Below are 26,728 nucleotides of genomic sequence, written 5' to 3'. Positions count from 1 at the left end.
GGTTAATTGGCTAGACAACATTTGAAAGTTGCACAAAATGTGATGAAACGGGTAGCGGACAAGAAATCCAAAGTTTGTAGTTTTGCCAGTGGGGATAAAGTTTTTGTGTTGTTACCAGTGGTAGGGGAGCCTTTAAAAGCTAGGTTTTGTGGACCATATCAGATTGAAAGGAAATTAAGTGATGTGAATTATGTGGTAAAAACATCAGATAGAAGGAAAACTCACCGAGTGTGTCATGTGAATATGCTTAAAAGGTACTTTGAAAGGGAAGGAGAGAAAAAGGAGGTTTTAATGATTCTAACTCAAAGTGACAAACCAAATCCAGATGACTGTGAATTTGACATACCTCAAATTAAATTGGAAAATTAGGATGTTCTTAAAAATTGTTAAGTTACCTTCCAGAGGAAAAACGAACTGACCTGAAAGAGTTATTGATATCACATGGGCAAGTTTGCCGCGATAAATTGGGAAGTACTCAAATGGCTATACATGATGTAAATGTGGGAAATTATGTTCCTATCAAACAACATCCATATAGACTTAATCCTTTAAAATTGGCACAGGTTAACAGAGAGATTGAGAGTATGCTTAAAAATGGCATAATTGAAGTGGGTTGCAGCCAATGGAGCTCACCCATAGTGTTGGTACCTAAACCAGACGGTACCCAACGGTTGTGTGTGGACTATCGAAATGTGAATGCAGTTACAAGTAAGGACTCTTATCCTATCCCACGTTTGGAGGATTGCATTGAGGAAGTGAGACAATCCGCTTTTATTTCCAAATTGGATTTACTGAAAGGTTACTGGCAAGTACCTTTATCTGAAAGGGCGAAGGAAATTTCAGCTTTTGTAACTCCAGATGGTATATACCAGTTCAAAGTTCTGCCATTTGGCATGAAAAACGCACCAGCAACATTTCAACGGTTAACTCATACCGTCGTTTCAGGATTTCCCAATTGTAGCTTTCAGCCAGACGTGGAAAGAACATTTAAAACATCTGAGGGAATGATTCGATCGACTTCAGGAGACGGGTTTGGTGATAAGCCTAGCCAAAAGTGAATTTGGAAAAGCCCAAGTCACTTTCCTTGGCCATACAATCGGACAGGGTTGAATGGTCCCACAGGATGTGAAAACGAAAGTTATTGGGGAGTTTCCGATACCCTCGACACGACGGAAAATAATGCGATTTCTTGTGTCATGTGAGAGTACATTTAAGACATGGATGTTTAAGCAATGTACCTTTAAGAAAACAGTGATGTCAGAGAATGTGTGGGGCTGAGCTCAGGTCAGCCATTTTGGAAGTTTCAGTTTGGAAAAGCAGCTTGTGTGTGTTTCCAGAGAGCTGTAGTTTTGCAGTTTGAAAAGAGCTTGGCAGTGTCTGTGTTTGCAGTGAGCTGGATCTCTGCCATGAAAGACTATCTCTGGATCATTTGGGTGATTTAAACTCATATTAGTAAAGCCTTTAACCTGATGTGCTAAGTCTCTTGGAAGTTTGAAGGAACATTTTGAGGAATTATTTACTGTTGCAATATTTTCTGAGTTATCTTTGAAGTAAGGGGTGTTAAGAGATCCAATGTTTATTTAAGATGTTAAGTTGAGTTCATGGAATTAACATTGTTTTTTAAAAACCCACGTGTCCATAATTGTAATTCCACACCTAGGGAACAAGCCGTGTGCTAGGAAAAGCAACAAATACATTAAAGGGAGAGGTTGGTTAAACTCCATGATACATTTTGGAGTTCTGAAAACGCCTCGCCCATAACACATGGTATGAGTGGATTTTACCGGAAATTTGTACCAAATTTTAGCAGTGTGGTCGTTCCACTGACGGACTTGCTCAAGAAGCGTAACAAATTCCAGTGGACAGCGGAGTGTCAACAGGCATTTGACGGCCTGAAGGCGGTATTAACCACTGCTCCTGTGTTAGTCATCCCAAATTATACCAAACCATTCAAAGTGGCTGTTGATGCGAGCGATATGGGCGTAGGTGCGGTGCTTCTACAAGACGACGACAAAGGGCTGGAGCGGCCTGTTGGTTATTTTTCAAAGAAATTGAATTCTCACCAGAAAAAGTATTCGACGATTGAGAAGGAGACTTTGAGTTTGGTGCTGGCTTTGCAACATCTTCACATTTATGTGACCAGCAATCCATCTGACACCATTATATATACTGATCATAATCCTTTGACGTTTTTGGAGCGATTCCAGAAATACAATGCAAGGCTGTTTCGCTGGAGTTTGTTGTGACAGCCATTTCATTTTAAAATAGTACATGTGGCAGGACGGGAAAATGTGATAGCCGATGCTTTGTGAAGAATGTGATGAATGGAAGGATTTCGGTTGGAGGAAAAAGAACGGGAAAAATGGACTTTATTATTATACCTGTTTGCGTGTGTTGTTTTTTTTTTTAACCGGTAAAGTGTTTTTACTGTGTGTGCATTTCTTAATTGATGGTGCAAAGGTGAAAAATGAAACCATCTTGAAGTTGATGGTTTATTTTTATTTCTTGGGAGGAGGTGTCATGTGAGAATACCTTTAAGAAATGGATGTTTAAGCAATGTACCTTTAAGAAAACAGTGATGTCAGAGAGTGGGTGGAGCTGAGCTCAGTTCAGTCATTTTGAAGTTTCAGTTTGAAAAATAGCTTGGGTGTGTGTCTGTGTTTTGCAGTGAGCTGGATTTGCTGTGATCTCTGCCATAAAAGACTATCTCTTTGAGATCATTTGGGTGATTTAAACTCATAATGGTAAAGCCTTAAACCTGATGTGTTTCTGATTAAGGTGTTAAGTTTCATGGATGTTGAAAGGGATAACTGAAGGATTATTTAGTGTTGTAATATTTTTGAGGCTATCTTTGAAGTAAGGGGTGTTAAGAGATCCAATGTTTATTTAAGAGGTTAAGTTGAGTTCATGGAATAAATATTGTTTTGTGTTTAAAAACCCACATGTCCATAATTGATGTATCACACCTGGAGAACAAGCCGCGTGCTTCAAAAGCAACAATCCATTAAAGGGAGGTTGGTTGAACTCCATGATACATTTTGGGGTTCTGAAAACACCTCGCCCATAACACCATTTACAACCCAATCACTCTCATTCCGTAAAACCTGCATTTCCGGTAAAACGTAAGAACAGGGTTTACCAGTATTATGTTTAAAATTGAACAGGTGTGTGTTGCCCACAAACAACAAGACAAATTCAATCTGGCCAAATACTACCCCAATGATTCTGAATTACCAGCAAAGTGGTGGAGGGGGTCATTGACAGGACTATCAGTGACACACAAATTAATAATACTCAAAGTAAAAGTGGAAACTTTAATCACATGTGACTCCCTTCATCAATGTTTACTTTGGGATCCGCCAGGACCTCATTAAAAGTTTCAACCAATTATGGGCACAAGAGCTGAACTCCAGAGGTTAGGCTGGAGTGACTATCTTTGATATGTAGACAATATTTGACTGATCGCGGTGTCAAGGAGTCCGAGTAAAATTGAAATTAATGGGAATCAGACGGCAAATTCTCCAGTGGGTGGAGTTGTACTTCGCACAAAGAAAGATGGTGGTGGTTTTTAAAGGCCTATCCGAGATCCAGGACATCGCTGAAGGAATTCTTCAAAATAGCATCATAGGCCTAATTATCATTCGCTATGTCATCTATCCCCTCCATAAGGTCAGATGGAAAGATGTTTGCTGATATTTACACAGGGTTCAGTTCTATTGACATTTCTTCAGGTATTGAGGTTCATGCTCGCATCCACTCTCTCCACCACCCGTGTATTATGGCTGCAGTGTGTACTCACTACAGGGTGCACTGCAGTCATTTACCACAGCCCCTTCTGCAGGACCTCCCAAATCTACGACTTCCACCACCCAAGAAGGACATATGTAGCAGGGGCATGGGAGCGCTGCCACTTCCAAGTTCCCCTCTAAGTCTCACACCACCTAAATTAAACATACATCACCTCTTTTGCATTAGCACTGGGTGAAAATCCTAATCCAACTAGTCTGTGCTCCACACGAGAACACTTGAGCTTATCTCAGTTCGACACAAGGTGATGCCTTGCTGGAGTTCAGCTCTGCCTAACGAGATAAGGGTTTCCTCTCCTCAATATGCGATTCTATCTGAAATAGTTGTCATGTCAGCTCAAGCCTTGGGTACTTTTACGTTAGAGGTGCTGTGGCAGCACAGGTTTTTGCAATCATCCATCACGTGTCGGGTGTTTACCTGGAAAAACTGCGACTGCAATCTCAAAATTTCATCCATGTTCTTCTGCTGTTGCAGTTTAGTCATGATTTTCTGCTGCCAAGGATCTTGTTTCGGTTTGATCTAATCAACAAAACATAACTGCGTGATCCAGATATCATGCGGTACAAAACAAAACCAGTGATTCTGGTTAATCTGATCCATAGGAAGCAGGAGCTACAAACAATGTTATGATACACAGGTATAAGCAACTCTGGGACTCACTTGTACTGACCATTCTGGGCTAAAACCCCACAAATAAAGAAAGCCATTCTGTCTGTAAGGTGGGGGTGATAATGCGGAGGAGCAGAGGGTGGGGAAAGGAGAACAAAACACCCATTTCATCCAGTTTTATGAAGTAACTATCAGTTGAATGTGCCACTGAGAATAGCCATGAAGGTGTCTGTGGGTCAGGCACACTCTTCTCTTCCCCTGTACCAACCGTGGAGGAGGAGGAGTTATGTGGAGAAATACAAATACTACCACGCATGCATATTTTTCAACATACTACATTACGCTAGCTGACTGCAGCTAGCAATGAGTAACGGTTACCACTGGAGATGTATTTTCAGCAAGACTAATGCACACTACATTGTGGCATTGTAGTCCACAAGATTGCAAACAGGTTTGTAAGATTTTATATTTCAAAACTGTGGGTGGGATTTTTCAGCCCGCCATTGGCTGTCAGCGGGATCTTCCGGTCCCGACAATGTCTATGGTGTTTTGTGTGGCTCCCCCATCCTGCCACTGGGGAACCCATCACAGGGAGAGGAGGGGCATTGCAAGATCTTGCTGGTGGGTAGGGCCAAAAGCCCCCACCCTGTGTCTTTAATTAAGAGTAAGATGGAGGAATGAAGCGGGTCGTGTGGTGTGTCCTGAATCCTGCTGACAACAAACCTGGCTGGCTTGTTTGTTCAAGGTTAAGGGGTGGATCCAGGTCATTTTGCTGAGAATAAGTTGCAAGATATTCATACTTGTAAATAATGACCCAAACAGCTGTGCTAATAGTCGATAGATTGTTAGTCTCCATGTCCCAAGACGGCGTTATGAATGTCAAGTTTTATAAACATTATACCTTAAACTGTCAATTTAATTCTAAGATTGAATGGAGTTTAGAGTTAGTAGGATACATAATCAGACTTTCTACCTGGCTACAAGGCCTATGTGATTCATATAGCCATGGAGAAGGGGGTTGAGAGGGAAATGTTCCACAGTAAGCCATTGTAGGGTCGGGTTTATTTTCCTAAAATTACCAATGAAAATCACAGATGGGGTCAGTCTGCAAAAATCTGAAAGAGCAGAGAGATTGAGGCAGCAAGTCTCTATTGTTCATCATGCAAGATATGCGGCAGAGTTTGTACTTGGATTGAAGAGATCAAGTTTGTGAGGGTTTAGGTTAAGCTGGAAGATTCGCCTAGCTTTGGCTAATGGGAGGGATCTCCTATTCATCGTTAACTATGAAAGTCGATTTAGGGATTAGAAGTTACCCAGCTGGAAAAGGGCAAAGGAGCTGAGAATTGTTTCGGACTGGTTCCTGTAAAATGAAGTGTCCACCTATGGGACAGAGTGAAATATGACCACAGCAGGGCAATTTTCAGTTGCTGTTAAAGCTATAGGGCGGATCTTTCCTGTAGTTTACTGTTATGACCTTTCCTTGGGTGAGATCCGTTAATTTGTTTTCCCGAAAAGGACCCCAAATTTGTTATGTTCCGGGTGAAAAGGAATTAGCTGACTACCCTTATTTATTCACCCCCTCCCTCAGTCGGTTACAACCAGGTTAATTTAAAAGGAACCTCCCCCACCCCCCCTCCGCGTTACCCTTTAGGCAGTCCAAATGCATTTACTCTTTAGAATGAGCCAATCCAGGGCAGCACAGTGGTGCAGTGATTAGCACTGCTGTCTCATGGCACTGAGGTCTCAGGTTCGATCCCGGCTCTGGGTCACTGTCCGTGAGGAGTTTGTACATTCTCGCCGTGTTTGCATGGGTTTCGCCCCACAACCCAAAGATCTGCAGGGTAGGTGGATTGGCCACGCTAAATTGCCCATTAATTGGAAAAAATGAATTGGGCACTCTAAATTTTTTTTAAAAGAATAAGCCAATTTAACCAGGCCTTCTTGAGTCAACCAGGGGCTGGTTTAGCACAGGGCTAAAGAGCTGCCTTTTAAAGCAGACCAAGGCAGGCCAGCAGCACGGTTCAATTCCCATACCAGCCTCCCCGAACAGGCGCCGGAATGTGGCGACTAGGGGCTTTTCACAGTAACTTTATATGAAGCCTACTTGTGACAATAAGCGATTTTCATTTTTCATTTCAAAGAAACATTAAGTTTAGTAGTTACCAACAAAAGAACCCGAGAAAATAATAAAGAATGTAACACACATGTTAACTCTCTGCTCAAATGAGAAGTTAAAGAGTCCAGATACAAGTGATTGTCATATTTCCTGACTGTGTGGTAACTCGGTCTATGTCCAGACAAGTCCTGTCAGGGGACACTGAAGTAGTATTGCAGACAGAAGACCCTACAGTCTGGTTATCTGAAATATTTTTGGGATTCTCGAAGACCCAAAGGAGGTAATAAATAGAGGAGAGAATTTCAAAGTTTAACAACCCTCTATGAGAATAGATTATTTGTCATCTCCATCTGAAATGGGAGATGCGTTATTTTTAAAACAGTGCCCCCCTCATTCCAGGTTCCTCATTCTCTTAACATTGACTCTGTCAAGCTGCCAACAACTCTTATGGCCAGGATTTTCCAGACCCCCGCTGCGGGCTTTCACGTGGTGTAGGCAGCTTGCCATTGGCCGTGAGCAGGACCATACGGCCCTGCAAATTCAATGACAACTCACATGGCTCACCCATCCCACCGCTTCTTTGCCAAATCACTTTAAATCTGTATCCTCTCGTGCTTGATCGTTTTATGAGAGGGAACAGGTTCTCCCTATATACTCTATCCAGCCCTCTCATGATTTTGAACATCTCTATAAAATCTCCTCTTGGCCTTCTTCTCTTCAAGGAGAACAGCCTGAACCTCTCCAATCTATCCTCATAACTTATGTTTCTCATGCCTGGAACCATTCTTGTAAACATCTTCTGCACCCTTTCCAATGTGTTCACATCCTTCCTATAGTGTGGCACCCAGAACTGTACACAATATTCAGCAGTGTCTTGTGTAAATTCATGCCTGGAATCAACCTAGTGAACCCTGCGGATACACTTTCCTGTACCTTTAAGAATGGAATCCAATTTGCTTCTTTCCTCAGTGCCATATTTGGACCTTTCATTCCCCAGTGTTTTGTTCCAGATTCAAAGGCATCATAAACCGGAAAAGTCTTCATAGTTTCTTCCTTGCTAAAAATGCTTCTGAATTTCCGAATCACCTGAAATATTAATGTTGCATCAATCATTTCATAACAACTATTTGATTTTGCGCAGAGCTTAATGATATGACACACCAACTACCTTGCTTGCTGATCCACAGTGGGTGAACCTACACCTCATGGACTGCAGCAGTTCAAGAAGGCAACTCGCCACCACCTTCTGAAGGTCAACTAGGGATGGGCAATAAATGCTGGCCTGACCAGCGACGCCCATGTGGTGATATGCCTGTGCACAGTTCTGTATATAGTTAGCAATGCGATCTCCAACCAGCTAGTGGCGATAGAGATCTAACACGTGATTCAAGGCACATGGCAGTCGGCAGTAAGTTGTACAAGAAGATAGTCGCACTTAGAGTAGCTCCAGGTGAATTCACTGAATTCATTTAATAGCCATCGCCTGTATTATAGTTCGTTATTTATCTTTCCACATGTTTGTTACTGAATCATCTTTACAGTTAAACAATTATATGTTCCGTGTACATCATTACAACGGTTAAATCACACAACACAACAGCCCACATCCCTTAAATGAATTTAAAAAAAATAAATGCAACTTGTTGTAGTTGTAATTCCTTCAGAAGCATGCCCTATCATAACGTACCATCAATTGAAAGCACCAGATTACTGCTAGGTACTTTCAGAGGAAGGTAATTTATGAACATAAAACAGAGTTCAAGCAGCAAAGTGGTGAAGTGTATTTGAATACCAACATGCAGAACGCTTAATCTCTGTTATACGGGTTTATGGAGGTGTCAGACCAGGGCTAAATACCAAGACATTAAAAAAAGAGAACATTTCTCAAATTACCATTAACACATTTAATATTATGTCCTATGACACAAACAAGCGTACTAATAATGCCTCAGGGAACCGCATCATTGACTCTCTGTATAGACAGGAATAGTTACTGCGCTTCAATGATGTTAGTACAGGAAAGGAGCTCCCATCTGAAGAAGAACTTGATCCAGGAATGAGGCAGAACTGTCAAATAGGTTCAGCAACCATGATCTGCAGGCAGTTAGGAGGCAGAGTATCTCTGTGAACTGACAGTGATGTATGTGTACGAGAGGGTGAATGTTACTGAATGGGAAGGGGTATTCCTATGTGTCGAGGTGGGGGGTGGGGGGGGATTATTGTTCTGAAACCTTTAAGAAAGGGATGCTCTGTTAATGACAGATACATTAAAAGGGCACTTATTTCTGCTATTTTTAAGATTGAAAATCAGTTCATTCTGAAGTAAAATGGGTGTTTAAAAGGAACAGGGTAGTTGCAATTGGAATAAAAATTCCACCTCGAAACATGGGGCGCGATGCATGCCGGGTCGGAGAATCGCCGTGGGCTGGCGTGAATCCCGCCCCCGCCGGTTGCCGAATTCTCCACCACCGGAGATTCGGCGGGGGCGGGAATCGCGCCGCGCCGGTTGGCGCGTCCCCCCCCCGTGATTCTCTGGCCTGGATGGGCCGAAGTCCCGCCGCTAAAATGCCTGTCCCGCCGGCATAGATTAAACCACCTACCTTACCGGCGGGACAAGGCGGCGTGGGCGGGCTCCGGGGTCCTGGGGAGGGCGCGGGGCGATCTGGCCCCGGGGGGTGCCCCCACGGTGGCCTGGCCCGCGATCGGGGCCCACCGATCCGCGGGCGGGCCTGTGCCGTGGGGCACTCTTTCCCTTCCACCTTCGCCACGGTCTCCACCATGGCGGAGGCGGAAGAGACTCCCTCCACTGCGCATGCGCGGGGATGCCGTCAGCGGCCGCTGACACTCACGCGCATGCGCCGCCCAGAGATGTCATTTCCACGCCAGCTGGCGGGGCACCAAAGGCCTTTTCCGCCAGCTGGCGGGCGGAAATTCGTCCGGCGCTGGCCTAGCCCCTTAAGGTTGGGGCTCGGCCCCCAAAGATGCGGAGCATTCCGCACCTTTGGGGCAGCGCGATGCCCGACTGATTTGCACCGTTTTGGGCGCCAGTCGGCGGACATCGTGCCATTTCCGGAGAATTTCGCCCCATGTGTGCCAAATGGGGCCAGCGTTTTGAATTTAAGTTGTAGTATAACTTTAGTTGTCTCTTCTATAAGGGGGCACCCTAAACTGCACAAAGTACTCGATCCGTGATCTAACAACATACACATTTAACATGATGGGCAGGATTCATCGGTTCCCCAGCTGTGTGTACCTCGGCCACGCGCCGTTCGCTGGCGGTGGGATTCTATCTTCCCGCCACTTGTCAATGGGCTTTCCCATTTTAACCACCTCACGCCGCCGGGAAACATACAGGCGGGGAGCGCTGCCGGCGGGAAAAATGAACCACAACAACCGGACAATTCCACAGGATATCTTCACTTCTATATGAGGGTTAGCATTTATAAAACCCAAAGTGATTGTGACTTTAAGCCCCCAGTGCTGACATGTTCAAGAAATTCCTGCTTACATACACAATTACATCATTCTGGTCTACCTTCTCAGCCCCACCCCCTTCAGCTTCTTTATATTAATGCATACTCCCATTAATTTTCTCCTCCTGATATGCACCACCCTTTCTGTATTAAATTGCAGCTGTCAGCTGACTGCCCATTCTGCTGACCTGCCTATGTACTTCATTTCTAATCCATCTCGCTCTTTCCCAAACTCCCGGAATGGACAGAGGCAGAATCACTAACATAATAAAAGGGAGCAGAGGTTCTCGGAACTTGAGTACATAAGGAAGCAAATACCAATGTGAATAGCTCTGTCTCATCAGCAGTGTTTCCGATATCGTCCAAATCATATTCAATGCTGAAGTGAGAAAGGAGGTGCTGAAGCTGAGGTTTAAACTCCTCAATGTTCACTTTGTGCACAGGCAGACAAAGGTTAACTTCAAAATCAAACACATCTGCAACAAAAGAAAGTCATTGCAACAGTTTATAATTGATGCAGTAGAACTGGCAGAAGATTTAACCCGATAAGATCTGCCAACAGTACCGCATGTGCACTCGTAGAATCACAGAAATGCACATCACAGAACATGGCCTAATGTGCCTGTGTTACCTCTTTGAAAAAGCAGTTGTGCTTAGACCCATAACCTCCGCAATCCGTCTGTAATTATTTATGGAATCAGCTTCCGCCAACTTTTCAGGCATAGCGTTCCCAATCCTGATAAATCTGTGAGTGTTGAGAGATACTGAAAATAGCTAGCATCTAATAAAAGCAAATTACTGCGGATGCTGGAATCTGAAACCAAAAGGAAAATGCTGGAAAATCTCAGCAGGTCTGGCAGCATCTGTAGGGAGAGAAAAGAGCGAACGTTTCGAGTCCAATGACTCGTTGTCAAAGCTAACCGACAGAGGAAGTGGGAAATATTTATACTGTGGAGTGAGAATGAAAGGTGAGCCACCATGGCTCCTTCCCATGCAATCACAGAAGGTGTAACACCTGCCCCTTTACCTCTTCCATGCTCAACATCCCAGGCCCAAAACACCCATTCTAGGTTAAGCAGCATTTCACTTGCATCTCTTCCAATCTGGTCTATTGCATTCGCTGCTCCCAATGTGGTCTCCTCTATATCGGAGAGACCAAACGCAGACTGGGTGATCGCTTTGCTGAGCATCTTCGGTCTGTGCGCATTCTTGACCTTCCCGGTGCTTGCCATTTTAACACAAGGCACTGCTCCCATGCCCACATGTCTGTCCTTGGGCTGCTGCAATGTTCCAGTGAAGCTCAACGCAAACTGGAGGAACAACATCTCATCTTCCGGTTGGGCACGCTACAGCCTTCCATCTCAACATCAAATTCAACAACTTCAGATGATCAGCTCTACCCCACCTTGGCCCATTTGTTTTCATCCCATTTCATTTTAATTGTCTTTTACCATTTCTTTCTTTCGTAATATATATTAAACCACCATCCCTACCATCTTATCCACCTTTCCTTACCCTTTCTCCACTTTGCTTCCCCTTCCCCTCCCCCAAATCTACATCTGTCAGAGTTTACCCTCTGATGTTAGTTTCTTTGCTATTTGGTCTTTCACATCTTTTGTTCTCTCTGGGGACTGCCATTAGTACCCTGTTTCCCTGGGTTTCTGTGGCCATGACTCACCTTTCATTCTCACTCCACAGTATAAATATCTCCCACTTTCTCTGTCTGTTAGCTTTGACAAAGAGTCTTTGGACTCGAAACGTTAGCTCTTTTCTCTCCCTACAGCGAGCATCTAATTGTTGGCGGACACTGGTTCAGGAGTACAATTCCTCATTCTCTGCTCAACTAAGACCTCTGAATACTTCCCAGCAGCTGGGTCAGTGTTCTGACACCCATGGACAGCAGTGGAGAACCTTCTGAAAACAATTGGGAAATAAGCTGCAAGTATTTCACAGCAGAAGATCTTTAATTAGGACACTCCACTGCTATATGACAGATTCACAACATGTATTTAAATTCTGCTTCATCTTTACCTTCAAAGCCCACGACAGTTGAGTACTTGTTGCAGATCGAGATGGTATGGGTTCCAGCTGATGACAGGAGAGCAGAGGTTTTTCCTGATATGAATCATGTAAATAGTCAGGTAACAGCACACTACACATTACAATTACCAAAGAATGGTACACTGCACATAACAATTACCAAAGAACAGTACATTACACATTACAACTACCAAATGACAGTAATACACATATTAACACCACAAAGTTGGATTGGATTTGAATTATTGCCACGTGTACCGAGGTACAGTGAAAATTATTGTTCTGTGTACAGTCCAGGCAGATCGTTCCATACATAAAAAACATAGGACATATGATAGATACACAATGTAAATACACAGACACACATTGGGTGATGCATACGGAGAATAATACAACTCAGTAGAGAAGATGCGTGGAGAGATCAGTTCAGTCCATAAGAGAGTCATTCAGGAGTCTGGTAACAGTGGGGAAGAAGTAACAGTAAATTGCTTATTTACAACCAACAAATTAAAATACACTACACATTTAAGCTATCAAATGACTGAAAACTGCTCATTACAAATTACAGCCTGCACATTACAATGATATCACTTCAATGTACAGAATTACAGAGTCTACAGCACAGCAATAGAATCATAGGGCGCAATTTAATGCGCAAAACACAGAGCCTCATTTTGGGCGCATATAGCAGGGTCTTTCTCAGAGCCTGCACTGCCAAGAGTGAATCTGCTAGCAAATGGAACTCATTTTTCCCCGCTGAGGCCGCACTTACTCCAGTGCAGGAAAAGAGATTGGGGAGCCATTTTAAAATTGCGATCTCTCGACCACTCTCAGGTGTGCCAGGGTACCATACCAGCCTGCCCTGTCCCCTATCTCCTGCAGGCCTCCGATGGCCTGGGAGACCCCCCAGATACCATTACATGTGGTCCACGTTTGTGTGGATCAGTGCTAAACAGCGCCATGGCGAGTTCTCCCAGGCGAGGCCATTCGTTCCCAGGCCTCGGGAGAATCGGGCGTCGATCTATTTAAATGAGCCCAATGGCTCCCTTAAATATGTTAATCTGGGTCTCAGTCAGTGAGGATGAGATCCAGATCGCGACATCTTGCGAGATCCAACCGTTCCGAATCTCGCAAATCTCACAAAAGGACTGTCGCTAGATTTAACAGTCTTGTTGCAGCACCAATTCGGGCGCAATGAGGCCATTCGATTGCGCCCACAGGATCCCTACAGTGCAGAAAGGGACCAGTCAGCTCCTCGGGTCTGCACCAACCCTCAAAAAGAGCACTTTACTTAGGCCCACTACCTCGCCCTCTCCCCGTAACCACGCACATTGATCACGGCCATTCCACCTAACCTATATATCTTTCGACTTTGGGAGGAAACTGGAATACTCAAAGGAAACCCACGCAGACACGGGGAGAACATACAAAGTCCACACAGACAAATAGAACAAAATAATTATGAAAGTTATTGAAAATGGTTAATTATTTCTGAATAAGGCCATTAATTCTTATTAGGGGGCTGATTCATCAATATTTAGCAAATTTAACCAACTCTAATGAAAATACTCCTCATGCCTTGTCAATTTTTCTGACTACTCTGAGTTCACGGAAAATCTGACCACGAGCAGAAATTCACATAGAACTCAAAACACTACCATGATTTGATTGAAAATGACTGCATCATTCAATGGTTTCTAGTATTGGAGATTTGACGCATGAATTCACAGGAGCTCCCAATATTTATGGGGAAATGGGAAAGGGCAGGGACATAGCATGGGAAAATCAGGGAATGCCAGGAGCACAGAGTCCTGCTGATTTTTTTTTTCTTTATTCGTTCATGGGATGTGGATGTCGCTGGCTGGGCCTGCATTTACTGCCCTGAGGGCATTGAAGAGTCAACCACATTGCTGTGGATCTGGAGTCATGTGTAGGCCAGACCAGGTAAGGATTTCCATGCCTAAAGGACATTAGTGAACCAGATGGGTTTTCACGACAATCAACAAAGGTTTCATGGTCACCTTTAGGCTTTCAATTGCAGATGTTTATTGAATTAAAATTCCACCATCTGCCCTGGTGGGATTGAAACCCATGTCCCCAGGGCATTACCCTGGGTCTCTGGATTACTGATCCAGTGACAATACTACTGGGCGGCACGGTAGCTCAGTGATTAGCACTGTTGCTTCACAGCACCAGGGTCCCAGGTTCGATTCCCGGCTTGGGCCACTGTCTGTGTGGAGTCTGCACGTTCTCCCGGTGTCTGCGTGGGTTTCCTCCGGGTGCTCCGGTTTCCTCCTACAAGTCCCGAAAGACGTGCTGTTAGGTCATTTGGACATTCTGAATTCTCCCTCTGTACCCGAACAGGCTGTGTTAATGTAAGCCTCCTTGTGACACTAATAAAGATTATTATTATTATTACTACACCAATGCCTAAAGTTTGTAATGGTTGGATCTCAGTATCAGTGATACATTCGGTTGCCTGTCGAGCAGTCGGCCAGGTTTACAGACTTGGTGGCTCTATCTGCTGTGAAAGGCTGAATCAGGGGCTCTAGAGAAGGGCTGCAGTGGAAAAAGCCAGGAGGCTGAAGTGGAGGTCAGAGGCGACAATTGGAATGGAGGCATGAGAGGGAGGGCAGCACCAGCTGGGAGGTCTTTGGAATTGGAATAAAGGGCATCTCCAGACTGCAGCTGAATACCTCAGAGTAACTGCGTTACAGCCTGCAAGTGAAGTAAGTGTTCAACATAGTTGCCTTCGCCACAACATATTGCCTAACAGCACGTCTTTCGGGACTGTGAGAGGAAACTGGAGCACCCGGAGGAACCCCACACAGGCACGGGGAGAACGTGCAGACTCCGCACAGACAGTGACCCAAGCCGGGAATCGAACACGGGACTCTGACTCTGTGAAGCAACAGTGCTAACCACTGTGTTATCGTGCCACCCTAATGAGATCCCCACTCACTGTTTTAAACTCCAATGAATATAATCCTAACCGGCTTAGTCTCTTCTCATATGACAGTCCCGCCATCGCAGGAATCAGCCTGGTAAACCTTTGCTGCACTCCCTCCACAGCAAGAACATCCTTCCTCAGATAAGGAGACACAAACTGCACACAATACTCCATGTGTGGCCTCACCAATGCCCTGTACAATTGCAGTAAAACATCCCTATTCCTATACTCAAATCCTCTCGCTACGAAGGCCAACATATCATTTGCTTTCTTTACTGCCTGCTGTACCTGCACGTTTACTTTCAGCGACTGATGCACAAGGACACCAAGGTCTCGCTGAGTATCCACCTCTCTCAATTTACATCCATTCAAACAATAATCTGCCTTCCTAATTTTACTACCGAAGCATTTATTCCCATTATACTGCATCTGCTATGGATGCACCTACTCACTCAACCTGTCCAAATCCCGCTGAAGCATCTCTACATCCTCCTCACAGCTCACCCTCCCACCCAACTTTGTATCATCTGCAAATTTGGAGATAATACATTTAGTACCCTCGTCCAAATCATTAATATATAACGTGAACAGTTGGGGTCCTAGCATAGACCCCTGTGGTACCCACTAGACTGCCAATCATAAAAGGACCCATTTATTCTGGCTTTTTGCTTCCTGTCTGCTAACTAACTTTCTATCCATCTCAGGACACTGCCCGTAATCTCAAATTCATCTACTATGTGAGATCTTGTTGAAGGCCGTCTGAAAGTTTAAATAAACCACATCCATCAGTTCTTCCTGGTCATCTCTACTACTTACATCTCAAAGAATTCTAGTTGATTTGTCGAGCATAATTTTCCATTTGTAAATCCATGCTGACTTTGTCCAGTGACACCACTGCTTTCCGAAAGCTGTGTTATGAAATCCTTGATAATGGACTCCAGCAGCTAATGGACACCGCCGTTAGACTCTCTGGTCTATAGTTTCCTGTTTTCTCTCGACCTCCCTTTTTGAATAGCGGGTTTATATTAGCTACCCTCCAATCTGTAGGAACTATTCCAGAGTTTAAAAATTTTGGAAAATGACCACCAATTGACCTATTTCTAGGGCCACTTCCTTAAGCACTCTGGGATGAAGATTATCAGGCCCTGGAGATTTGTCTGCCTTCAATCCCATTCATTTCCCCAAAATCATTGCCGGGATTCTCCAATCCTGCGGCGAGGTTCTGATGCAGGCGTGAAAAGAGGCGCGAGCCACTCCGGCGTCAACGGGCCTCAACTGGCAGCTATCTAGCCCTTCCTACGGGGCTAGTATGGCGCCAGAGCGGTGTCCGCAGCTCCGGCACCCGAAAGCCGGCGCGAGTTCGTTCATGCGCGTGGGTTTCCGTATCCGCGCCAGCCCCCGGGCAATATGGCAGAGCCCTACAGGAGCCCGGCGGGGAGGAACATAGGCGCGTGGTCGGAGAATCCCAGCCCATTTCTTTACTAATACCTGGGGTCGGTCATAACACTAGGTATGAAATGACAGCAGATTCATATCTCAACAAAATCATGGAGGAAGGAAAAAATGGATACTGTGATGTGAATCTTGTGGCCTTATATGCAAAAGGTGAGAAAGGTGAGCACAATAGCCTTGAGATATGATGAGGTTATGTACAAACATACGAACATAGAGAATTAGGAGCAGTAGGAGGCCGCTCGTCCCCTCGAGCCTGACCGTCATTGAATGGTTGATCTGATTGTAACTTCCTGCCCATTTCTGATTCATCCACATGCTTATCAAGAATCTATCTAGTTCTGTCTTAAAAATATGCCTCCACTGCCTTTTAAGGAAGTTAGTTCCAAAATCTCACGATCATCTGAGACAGGGGAGGCAATGACGTAATGTATTGTCATTGGTCTAGTAATCCAGAGACCCAGGTCCCTATGGGAACCTGGGTTCGAATCCCACTAGAGCAGTTGGTGGAATTTGAATTCAATAACAAAATCTGGAATTAAAAGTCTAATGACCATGAAACTATTGTCAATTGTCATTAAAAACCATCTGGTTCACCAATAGCCTTTAGGGAAAGAAATCTGTGACCTTACCTGGTCTGGCCTTTTGTGTTATGCTGCTTCGGATAACACAGGCTGCTACTTGATGCAGTCTTAACTAAAGGATGCTCCAGACTCTGAAATGAGTTCAATGTGTTTATTGAACTATTAACACAGTTCTCGAATGAGTTCGACTCTCTGCCAATCTAACTGTAGTAACTCAGTCTAACTGTACCAGCTTGCTCTAAGCCACGTGCTGGAGTGTGATGCTGCTGATCAACCCTGTCTAACTCTCTAGATGTCTGTCTGTGGAAAGAGGCAGGGTGTGAGTGCCTCATCCCTTTTATAGTGTTTATGTCATGCCCCCTTGTGGTTATGCCACCTCGAGTGTCCTGACTGCCCATTGGTTTTGTCCTATTCTGAGTGTTCATTGGCTGCATGTTTGCATATCATGACATGGCCTACATGTGACTTCAGACCCACAGTAATGTGGTTGATTCTTAATGTTCCTGAGGGATAAGCAACAAATGCTGGCCCAGTCAGCGACGCTCACATCCCATGAATTAATAAAGAAAAAAAAGAAAAAAATTCTTGTCATCTCTGTCTTAAATGAGTGACCCCTTATTTTTAAACAGTGACTCTTAGTTCTTATATTCTACCACAAGAGATGTCTCCCCCTCTTAAAGGTTTCAATCAATGGAGAAATTGGGTTTAAATGTTGGCCAATTGTCACAACAAGGGATGTTAAATGTAGCACGCTGGGCAGGACTGCATTACCTTGCTGTTTAGAGGTAACAAAGGCATGCTTCAGAGTTTCAGCATGATAAGCTAAGGCAGAGCAGAATCAGGCAATGTTATGGAGGTGGAAATAGGTGATCATAGTGATGGTGTGGATAGGAGGTCGGAAGGTCATCTTGGAGGTGAATATGACACCAAAGTTGGGAGCACACTGGTTTAGTCTCAGACAGCTACCAAGGAAAGAAATGGAACCAGTGGCTACAGAATGGAATTTGTAATGAGGGCAAAAGGTGATAGCTTCAATATTTCCAATATATAAAGAGAGAAAATTTCTGCCCGTCCAGGACTGGACATCAGCCAAGCATTCTGATGATTTAAAGACAGTGGAGAAATCGTGAGAGTTGCTAGTGAGGTAGAGCTAGGTATATGTCAAAACTAAAGCTGTGCTTTTTTCCAAGAGGCAACATGTGGGTGAGAAATAGGAGGGGACCCAGGATAGGTCTTTGGGTGTTCATTGGCTGCATGTTTGCATATCATGACACGGCCTACATGTGACTCCAGACCCACAGTAATGAGGTAACAGTGGGGGAGCAGGATCAGTGGTTGTTGCGAATGGGGACGATGGTGTAGCGGTAAAGTCACTGGAATAGTAATTCAGAGTAAATAAATTAAAACAGGACACGGTTGAAAAGCTCAGCCGCATCTGTGGAGTGAGAAACAGAGATAAACTTTTGAGTCCACATGGCTCTTCTTCAGAGCTAAAGAGAGGGAGAAATGTGATGGATTTTGGACTGTTTAAGAGGGGGTGGGGCAGGTAGAGCAAAATAGAAGGTCAGGATAGGTGGGAGCGAGGAGAGATTTATAAATATGTCATAGGCACAAGACAAAGGGAGTGCTAATGGTAGTGTTAAAGACCAAAGAAGGTGCTGATAGTGAATGTGCTAATAGCAGAACTAGGGTCGGTGCTCAGTGGAAGCAAAATCTAAGAACAAGTGACAGATGGCCCTGTGGGGAGGGGGGTGCGTTGGGACAAAAAAAATTGGATTATAAAATGAGGTCGAGATGGAGGAGAAGAGTTCATGGTCTGAAGGTACTGAACTCAATGTTAAGTCCAAAAGGTTTAAAGTGCCCAAGCGGAAGATGAGGTGTGGTCCTCCAATTTGCATTGGGCTTCACTGGAATATTGACAAAATGCATGTCATTCTTAATGATGGTTCCAAATTCATATCTATTGGATCTGTCGCTAAGCATAACCACACAGCCTTGCTTGAAAGTAAGCTACAAAATACTTGTTATACTTGTGTAAGGGGTTTGAGCTGCCTTCCGTATATGATTCATTTTCATGGCTCACCTCCTCCACGCAAAAATGGGCTGCCTAAAACACAAAAAAGTGATCGAACCATAGAATCCCTACTCTGCAGAAGTAGACCATTCGGCCCATTGAATCTGCACCAAACCTCCGAAAACCTATCTAGGCCACTCCCCACCTTATCCCTGTAACCCCGTAACTCCATCTAACCTGCACATCTTTGGACACTAAGGGGAAATTTAGCATGGCCAATCCACCTAACCTGCACATCTTGGGACTGTGGGAGGAAACCGGAGCACCCGGAGGAAACCCACACAGACACGGGGAGAACATGCAAACTTGACACAGTCACCCAAAGCTGGAATTGAACCCGGGTCCCCAGTTCTGTGAGGCAGCAGTGCTAACCACTATGCCACCCCTATGTCCCAATATTATATCCTAATTTACAAATAACTGGTTCTGCACAGCATGAATTGGCAAAATGGTTGTGTGAATTACTACAGCCGGTTCTTTGAGGGTTTTCCACATACATGGTGAAGTATTCCTTCAGCTTCATACATATTGATAGCAATGCTTTGTCTATGTGCTCCTTTGATATTGTGGGACTACTTACGAACTTGCTGCTGACAGAAGGCATCGACGTTTCCCCACATCGCAATTTCATGGCAGTTTAGACAGGCCGCCATTTGAATCTGTAGTCATTGAATTTATGAACTGTGAAACTCACGCAGTCAAGTTCAGTTGTAATGACACGTTGTACGCCCAAATAGATGGTGTAGCCATGCGACCCCCTCTAAATCCAGTGCTCACTGACACTTCCATTGATTTCCAAATCCCAACATGTATATTGACTGGTGAAGCTAGGCTTGCAGTAGACAGTGGTGGAGAACCAGTTGCAGATTTCTCAACTAACACATCAAGAAAAATGGTGTGCTTCATCCCAGAAGTGAAATTTGGAAGATGACCACCAATGCATCCGCTATCTCTACAGCCACCTATTTCAGCACTCTGAGATGTAGATCATCAGATAATAGCATCTTTGGAACTGCATAAAGCACTCTATGATATAACTAAGCTCCAATGCAAGTACACCATTAACTCACCTCACTGCTGCCTCCAGATATAAAATCTAAGATTCAATTGAACCTTTTTTTAATGGCCTCGCTCTCCCAATTTTAATATTTGTGGATCAACACCAGGATCCTTTCCCTGTTCTTAGCTTTAAAACATAGCACTTCACATCTGTCTATGCTGAACTGTACTTACCACCTATCTGCCCATCCCGCTACTGGATCGTTCTCCTTCTGCCATGTTGCAAAACCCTCAACCAACAACCCTCACACCTCAAGTTTGGTGCAATTAGCACATTTCAATATTAATCCCTTAATTCCTAAATCTAGGATTCCGATGTAATAAGAGTGCCCCCAATACAGACCCTCACAGATTGCTGCATCTTCCAGTGGGTGCAATTTCAGTACATAAATTAATAGTGGGTTTAATTAAATAATGGCTGTTTGAGCATGGCTGCTGCAGACCCATGCATTCTTTGTGAAGCCTTCTTCGTGACATTTGATTCCTTACCGGCTGATCCAGAAACACTAGAGAAAGCTGTACCGGGACGAGTAGGAGCAGGTAAAGTGGAAAGCAATGTGATGGTGCTGCCTTTGTCTTCATCATCTGCGAAGGCATCAAAAAACTTCTCAGGCGTCACCTCAATGTTATGAGACATGGGCAGGTACTGTAACACCTGCAAGGTAATGGGGATCACAGGGATTCAGCGGTCTGTTCAGTTAGCACGCAATGTCCCATCATTTCTGGGGAAAAAAGTACTTAAGAGGTTAGGAATCGCATTCACGTTTCTACATTCTCCTTCTCCAAAATCCATGAACTGGGTTTTCCTGCAGGTTTCGGGACCCTGAAATTAGAAGCAAATGTGGGTTCTGAGTCTGCACATGCCAGGAGCGAGGTTGGTGGAGCGCCATGTCCCCAGAGGGGGCCTGTTAATCATAGAACAGGCAGCTGTAGAGCCAGAGCAACCACACTGCCAGAGGTGGGCACCACTGCGGCAAATGAGAACTGTTGGTAACTGACCTGGAAGCCTCTTTGCACTGAGCCACAGCCTTGAACGTGACCATTAGTTACACACTGCACAAAGGTAAATCAGCAATATTGGATTGGGCAGGTCATGAAACTTCAGGTCAGCTTATGGATCTTTGCAAAGGGACAGTGTGCGCACAGTGATAAGGCCAAGGATTGTCTGGGGTGAAAGATCAGGGAGGAAGCATTAGAATCATGAGCAGATGTGTCGTGGACGTAACAGCTGTACAGCATGGTTGGGAGGCAGTAAGAGATAGAGAACTTGGAGACAAGCCATCAAGTAGCCAGATGGTTTGCTTACTGGATTGAGTGTTTGCTGTCGCAGATATTCTGATCATTTGAAAGGTCTCATCATTGCTCAGTCAAATGGCCAATTTTCTTTTTATGCTTCCGCAATCCCTCTCTGTATATGGAAGTTGCTGGACTGAGAGGCAATGCCTAACCAATCCAATGCAATATTAGCTGAGTGCCTCCCACCAGCCCCATCCAATCTCCATCGTACTGTGCCTCCCCCAACCCCGTTCCCACTCACCCATTTCTGTTTAAAATCTGCTCCTCTTTAGCCTAAAACTATGGCCTCGTGTTCTAGAATGTTCCGCAAGGGGAAAACATCCACTTTATGTCTACCCTGTTAATTCCCTTTAGCATCTTGTATACCTCAATTAGATCTCCTCTCAATCTTCTAAACTCCAGCGAATATCGGATAACTACTCAATCGCTCTTCATGAGACAAGTCCCTCATCCCTGAAACCAATCTAGTGAAGCTTCTCTAATGCATTTACATCCTTCCTCAAGTAAGGGGACCAAAACTTCACAGTACTCCAGAAGTAGTCACCAATGCCCTATACAGTTGCAAAAGCACATCCCTACTTTTATACTCCATTCCATTAGCAATGAATGTCAAAATTCAATTTCCTTCTTTAATACCTGCTGCACCTGCATGCTAACATTCTGTGATTCATGGACGAAGACACCCAGATCCCTCTGCACCAGAACATTTTGAGGTTTCTATCCACTTAGACAATAAGTTGCCTTTTTGTTCCTTCTATCAAAATGGACAACCTTACACTTATCCACGTTAAATTCCATCTGCTAAATTTTGGCCCACTCACCTAACCTATCCATATCCATTTGTAAATTTCTTATTTCCTCATTGCAACTTGCTTTCCCACCTATTTTAGTGTCATCTGCAAATTTGGCTACAGTACATTCATATCCCTGCACTTAAATCATTGATATACACTGTAAATAGTTTGTGGCCAGAGGACAGAACCACTTGTTACAGCCTGCCAAACAGAAAAAGACCCATTTATCCCCACTTTCTGCTTTCTGTTGGTTAGCCAATCCTCTGCCCAAGCTAATGTATTACTCCACAACCCTGTGGGATCTTTCCTTGTGTATTAACCTTTTGTGTGGTGCCTTATCAAATGCCTTCTGGAAGTCCAGATATGTTACATCTACTGGATCCCCATTATCCACTTTGCTTGTTACATCTTCAAAAAACTCTAGCGAATCATAAAACCACACTGACTCGGATGGATTGCATTTTTGACTTCATAATGAATTCCAACAATTTCCCAACGACAAACGTTAAACTAACTGGTCTATAGTCTCCTACTTTCTGCCTTTCTGAACAGTGCAGTCCATGCCACTCAAGTCTTCTCCCATCACTCCTCATCTAAATCTATCATTGTAGAATGATAAAATTACAGTTTTTTTTATTTTTTTATTTACAGGGTGTGGGCAAGCATTTTTGCCCATCCCTAACTCCATTTCTGGGGTATTTGCGAGTCAACCACATTGCTGTGGATCTGGAGTCACATGCAGGCCAGGCCAGGTAAGGATGGCAGATTTCCTACCCTAAATAGCATTAGTGAACCAGACGGGCTTTGAATGACAATTGATCCATGGTCATCAATAGACTTTTAAACAAATTCAAATTTCATCATCCCATGGTGGGATTTCAACCCTTGTTCCCAGATCTTGCCCTGGATCTAGTAACTACAAAACAAGTATGTACGGTAGCACAGTAGTTAGCACTGTTGCTTCACAGCGCCAGGGTCCCAGGTTCAATTCCCAGCTTGGGTCACTGTCTGTGCAAAATCTACACGTTCTGCCAATGTCTGCGTGGGTTTCCTCCCACAAGACTTGCTGTTAGGTAATCTGGATATTCTGAATTCTCCCTCAGTGTACCTGAACAGGTGTCGGGATTTGGCGACTAGGGGCTTTCCACAGTAACTTCATTGCAGTGTTAATGTAAGCCTACTTGTGGCAATAATAAGAAAATAGTGACAATGTCATTAAGCCACCATCTCCAATTTTGGCACAAAGGAAAGTCATTCAGACTGCTGTGACGAACATCTAGGGCGAAATTCTCCCCCAACGGCGCGATGTCCGCCGACTGGCGCCAAAAACGGCGCCAATCAGACGGGCATCGCGCCGGCCCAAAGGTGCGGAATGCTCCGCATCTTTGGGGGCCGAGACCCAACATTGAGGGGATAGGCCGACGCCGGAGGGATTTCCGCCCCGCCAGCTGGCGGAAATGGCGTTTATTACCCCGCCAGCTGGCGTAGAAATGCGGCGCCTGCGCGGGAGCGTCAGCGGCCGTCGACAGTTTCCCGCGCATGCGCAGTGGGGGGAGTCTCTTCCGCCTCCGCCATGGTGGAGGCCGTGGCGGAGGCGGAAGGGAAAGAGTGCCCCCACGGCACAGGCCCGCCCGCGGATCGGTGGGCCCCGATCGCGGGCCAGGCCACCGTGGGGGCACCCCTGGGGTCAGATCGCCCCGCGCCCCCACCCAGGACCCCGGAGCCCGCCCACGCCGCCTGGTCCCGCCGGTAAATTCCAGCTTTGATTTACGCCGGCGGGACAGGCAATTCCTGGGCGGGACTTCGGCCCATCTGGGCCGGAGAATTGAGCGGGGGGGGGGTCCCGCCAACCGGCGCAGCCCGATTCCCGCCCCCGCCCAATCTCCGGTACCGGAGACTTCGGCGGGGGCGGGATACACGGCGGCCAACGGCCATTCTCCGACCCGGCGGGGGGTCGGAGAATGACGCCCCAGATCTACGTCACACAAATTAAATGCTAGTTCTTTGACTGCAAAGAAAAGGAGGGAAAATAGGCATTCTGCAACCACCTGGCAATCATCATCAGTGATCATAATACATGCCGCACACCTTTCACGACTGGGAGTTAAATATCCGAGGGTATCAAACTTTTCGGAAGGACAGAGTGGATGGTAAGGGAGGTGGTGTAGCTCTGTTATTTAAGGATGACATCCGGGCAATAGTAAGGGATGATATTGGTGCTATGGAGGATAAGGTTGAATCCATTTGGGTGGAAATCAGGAATAGTAAGGCGAAAAAGTCACTGATAGGAGTAATCTATAGGCCACCAAATAGTAACATTATGGTGGGGCAGGCAATAAACAAAGAAATAACAGATGCATGTAGAAATGGTACAGCAGTTATCATGGGGGATTTTAATCTACATGTTGATTAGTTTAACCAGGTCGGTCAAGGCAGCCTTGAGGAGGAGTTTATAGAATGTATCCGCGATAGTTTCCTAGAACAGTATGTAATGGAACCTACGAGGGAACAAGCGGTCCTAGATCTGGTCCTGTGTAATGAGACAGGATTGATTCAGGGTCTCATAGTTAGGGATCCTCTCGGAAGGAGCGATCACAATATGGTGGAATTTAAAATACAGATGGAGGTGAGAAGGTAAAATCAAGCACTAGTGTTTTGTGCTTAAACAAAGGAGATTACAATGGGATGAGAGAAGAACTAGCTAAGGTAGACTGGGAGCAAAGACTTTATAGTGAAACAGTTGAGGAACAGTGGAGAACCTGCCAAGTGATTTTTCACAGTGCTCAGCAAAGGTTTATACCAACAAAAGGAAGGACGGTAAAAAGAGGGAAAATTGACCGTGGATATCTAAGGATATAAGGGAGAGTATCAAATTGAAGGAAAACACATACAAAGTAGCAAAGATCAGTGGGAGACTAGAGGACTGGGAAATCTTTAGTGGGCCACAGAAAGCTACTAAAAAAGCTATAAAGAAGAGTAAGATAGATTATGAGAGTAAACTTGCTCAGAATATAAAAACAGATAGTAAAAGTTTCTACAAATACATAAAACAAAAAAGAGTGGCTAAGGTAAATATTGGTCCTTTAGAGGATGAGAAGGGAGATTTAATAATGGGAGATGAGGAAATGGCTGAGGAACTGAACAGATTTTTTGGGTTGGTCTTCACAGTGGAAGACACAAATAACATGCCAGTGACTGATGGAAATGAGGCTATGACAGGTGAGGACCTTGAGAGAATTGTGATCACAAAGGCAGTAGTGATGGGCAAGCTAATGGGGCTAAAGGTAGACAAGTCTCCTGGACCTGATGGAATGCATCCCAGAGTGCTAAAAGAGATGGCTAGGGAAATTGCAAATGCACTAGTGATAATTTACCAAAATTCACTAGACTCTGGGGTGGTCCCGGCGGATTGGAAATTAGCAAACGTGACACCACTGTTTAAAAAAGGAGGTAGGCAGAAAGCAGGTAATTATAGGCCAGTGAGCTTAACTTCGGTAGTCGGGAAGATGCTGGAATCTATCATCAAGGAAGAAATAGCGAGGCATCTGGATGGAAATTGTCCCATTGGGCAGACGCAGCATGGGTTCATAAAGGGCAGGTCGTGCCTAACTAATTTAGTGGAATTTTTTGAGGACATTAACAGTGCGGTAGATAACGGGGAGCCAATGGATGTGGTATATCTGGATTTCCAGAAAGCCTTTGACAAGGTGCCACATAAAAGGTTGTTGCATAAGATAAAGATGCATGGCATTAAGGGGAAAGTAGTAGCATGGATAGAGGATTGGTTAATTAATAGAAAGCAAAGAGTGGGGATTAATGGGTGTTTCTCTGGTTGGCAATCAGTAGCTAGTGGTGTCCCTCAGGGATCAGTGTTGGGCCCACAACTGTTCACAATTTACATAGATGATTTGGAGTTGGGGACCAAGGGCAATGTGTCCAGGTTTGCAGACGACACTAAGATAAGTGGTAAAGCAAAAAGTGCAGAGGATACTGGAAGTCTGCAGAGGGATTTGGATAGGCTAAGTGAATGGGCTAGCAGATGGAATACAATGTTGAAAAATGTGAGGTTATCCATTTTGGTAGGAATAACAGCAAAAGGGATTATTATTTAAATGATAAAATATTAAAACATGCTGCTGTGCAAAGAGACATGAGTCGCAAAAAGTTGGTTTACAGGTGCAACTGGTGATTAAGAAGGCAAATGGAATTTTGTCCTTCATTGCTAGAGGGATGGAGTTTAAGACTAGGGAGGTTATGCTGCAAGTGTATAAGGAGTTAGTGAGGCCACACCTGGAGTATTGTGTTCAGTTTTGGTCTCCTTACCTGAGAAAGGACGTACTGGTGCTGGAGGGTGTGCGGAGGAGATTCACTAGGTTAATCCCAGAGCTGAAGGGGTTGGATTACGAGGAGAGGTTGAGTAGACTGGGACTGTACTCGTTGGAATTTCGAAGGATGTGGGGGGATCTTATAGAAA

The 26,728-nt window shown here is 44.8% G+C and overlaps 1 protein-coding gene across 1 annotated transcript in view; it reads right to left on the bottom strand.

Annotated features, from left to right (window-relative positions):
• LOC140411021 (uncharacterized) overlaps nucleotides 1–26,728 on the bottom strand; it is a 399,297-nt gene that overhangs the window by 333,966 nt on the left and 38,603 nt on the right. The window contains exons 6-10 of the mRNA XM_072499979.1: nucleotides 20,654–20,819; nucleotides 12,037–12,120; nucleotides 10,324–10,481; nucleotides 7,466–7,618; nucleotides 4,225–4,326 (exon numbers count right to left, since the gene is read on the bottom strand). Coding sequence (XP_072356080.1) covers nucleotides 4,225–4,326; nucleotides 7,466–7,618; nucleotides 10,324–10,481; nucleotides 12,037–12,120; nucleotides 20,654–20,819 — 663 coding nt within the window. The remainder of the gene's footprint in view (nucleotides 1–4,224; nucleotides 4,327–7,465; nucleotides 7,619–10,323; nucleotides 10,482–12,036; nucleotides 12,121–20,653; nucleotides 20,820–26,728) is intronic.

Source organism: Scyliorhinus torazame, chromosome 4, assembly GCF_047496885.1.
Source record: "Scyliorhinus torazame isolate Kashiwa2021f chromosome 4, sScyTor2.1, whole genome shotgun sequence".
Taxonomy (NCBI): Eukaryota; Metazoa; Chordata; class Chondrichthyes; order Carcharhiniformes; family Scyliorhinidae; genus Scyliorhinus; species Scyliorhinus torazame.
This window is presented reverse-complemented; position numbering and strand designations above follow the sequence as displayed.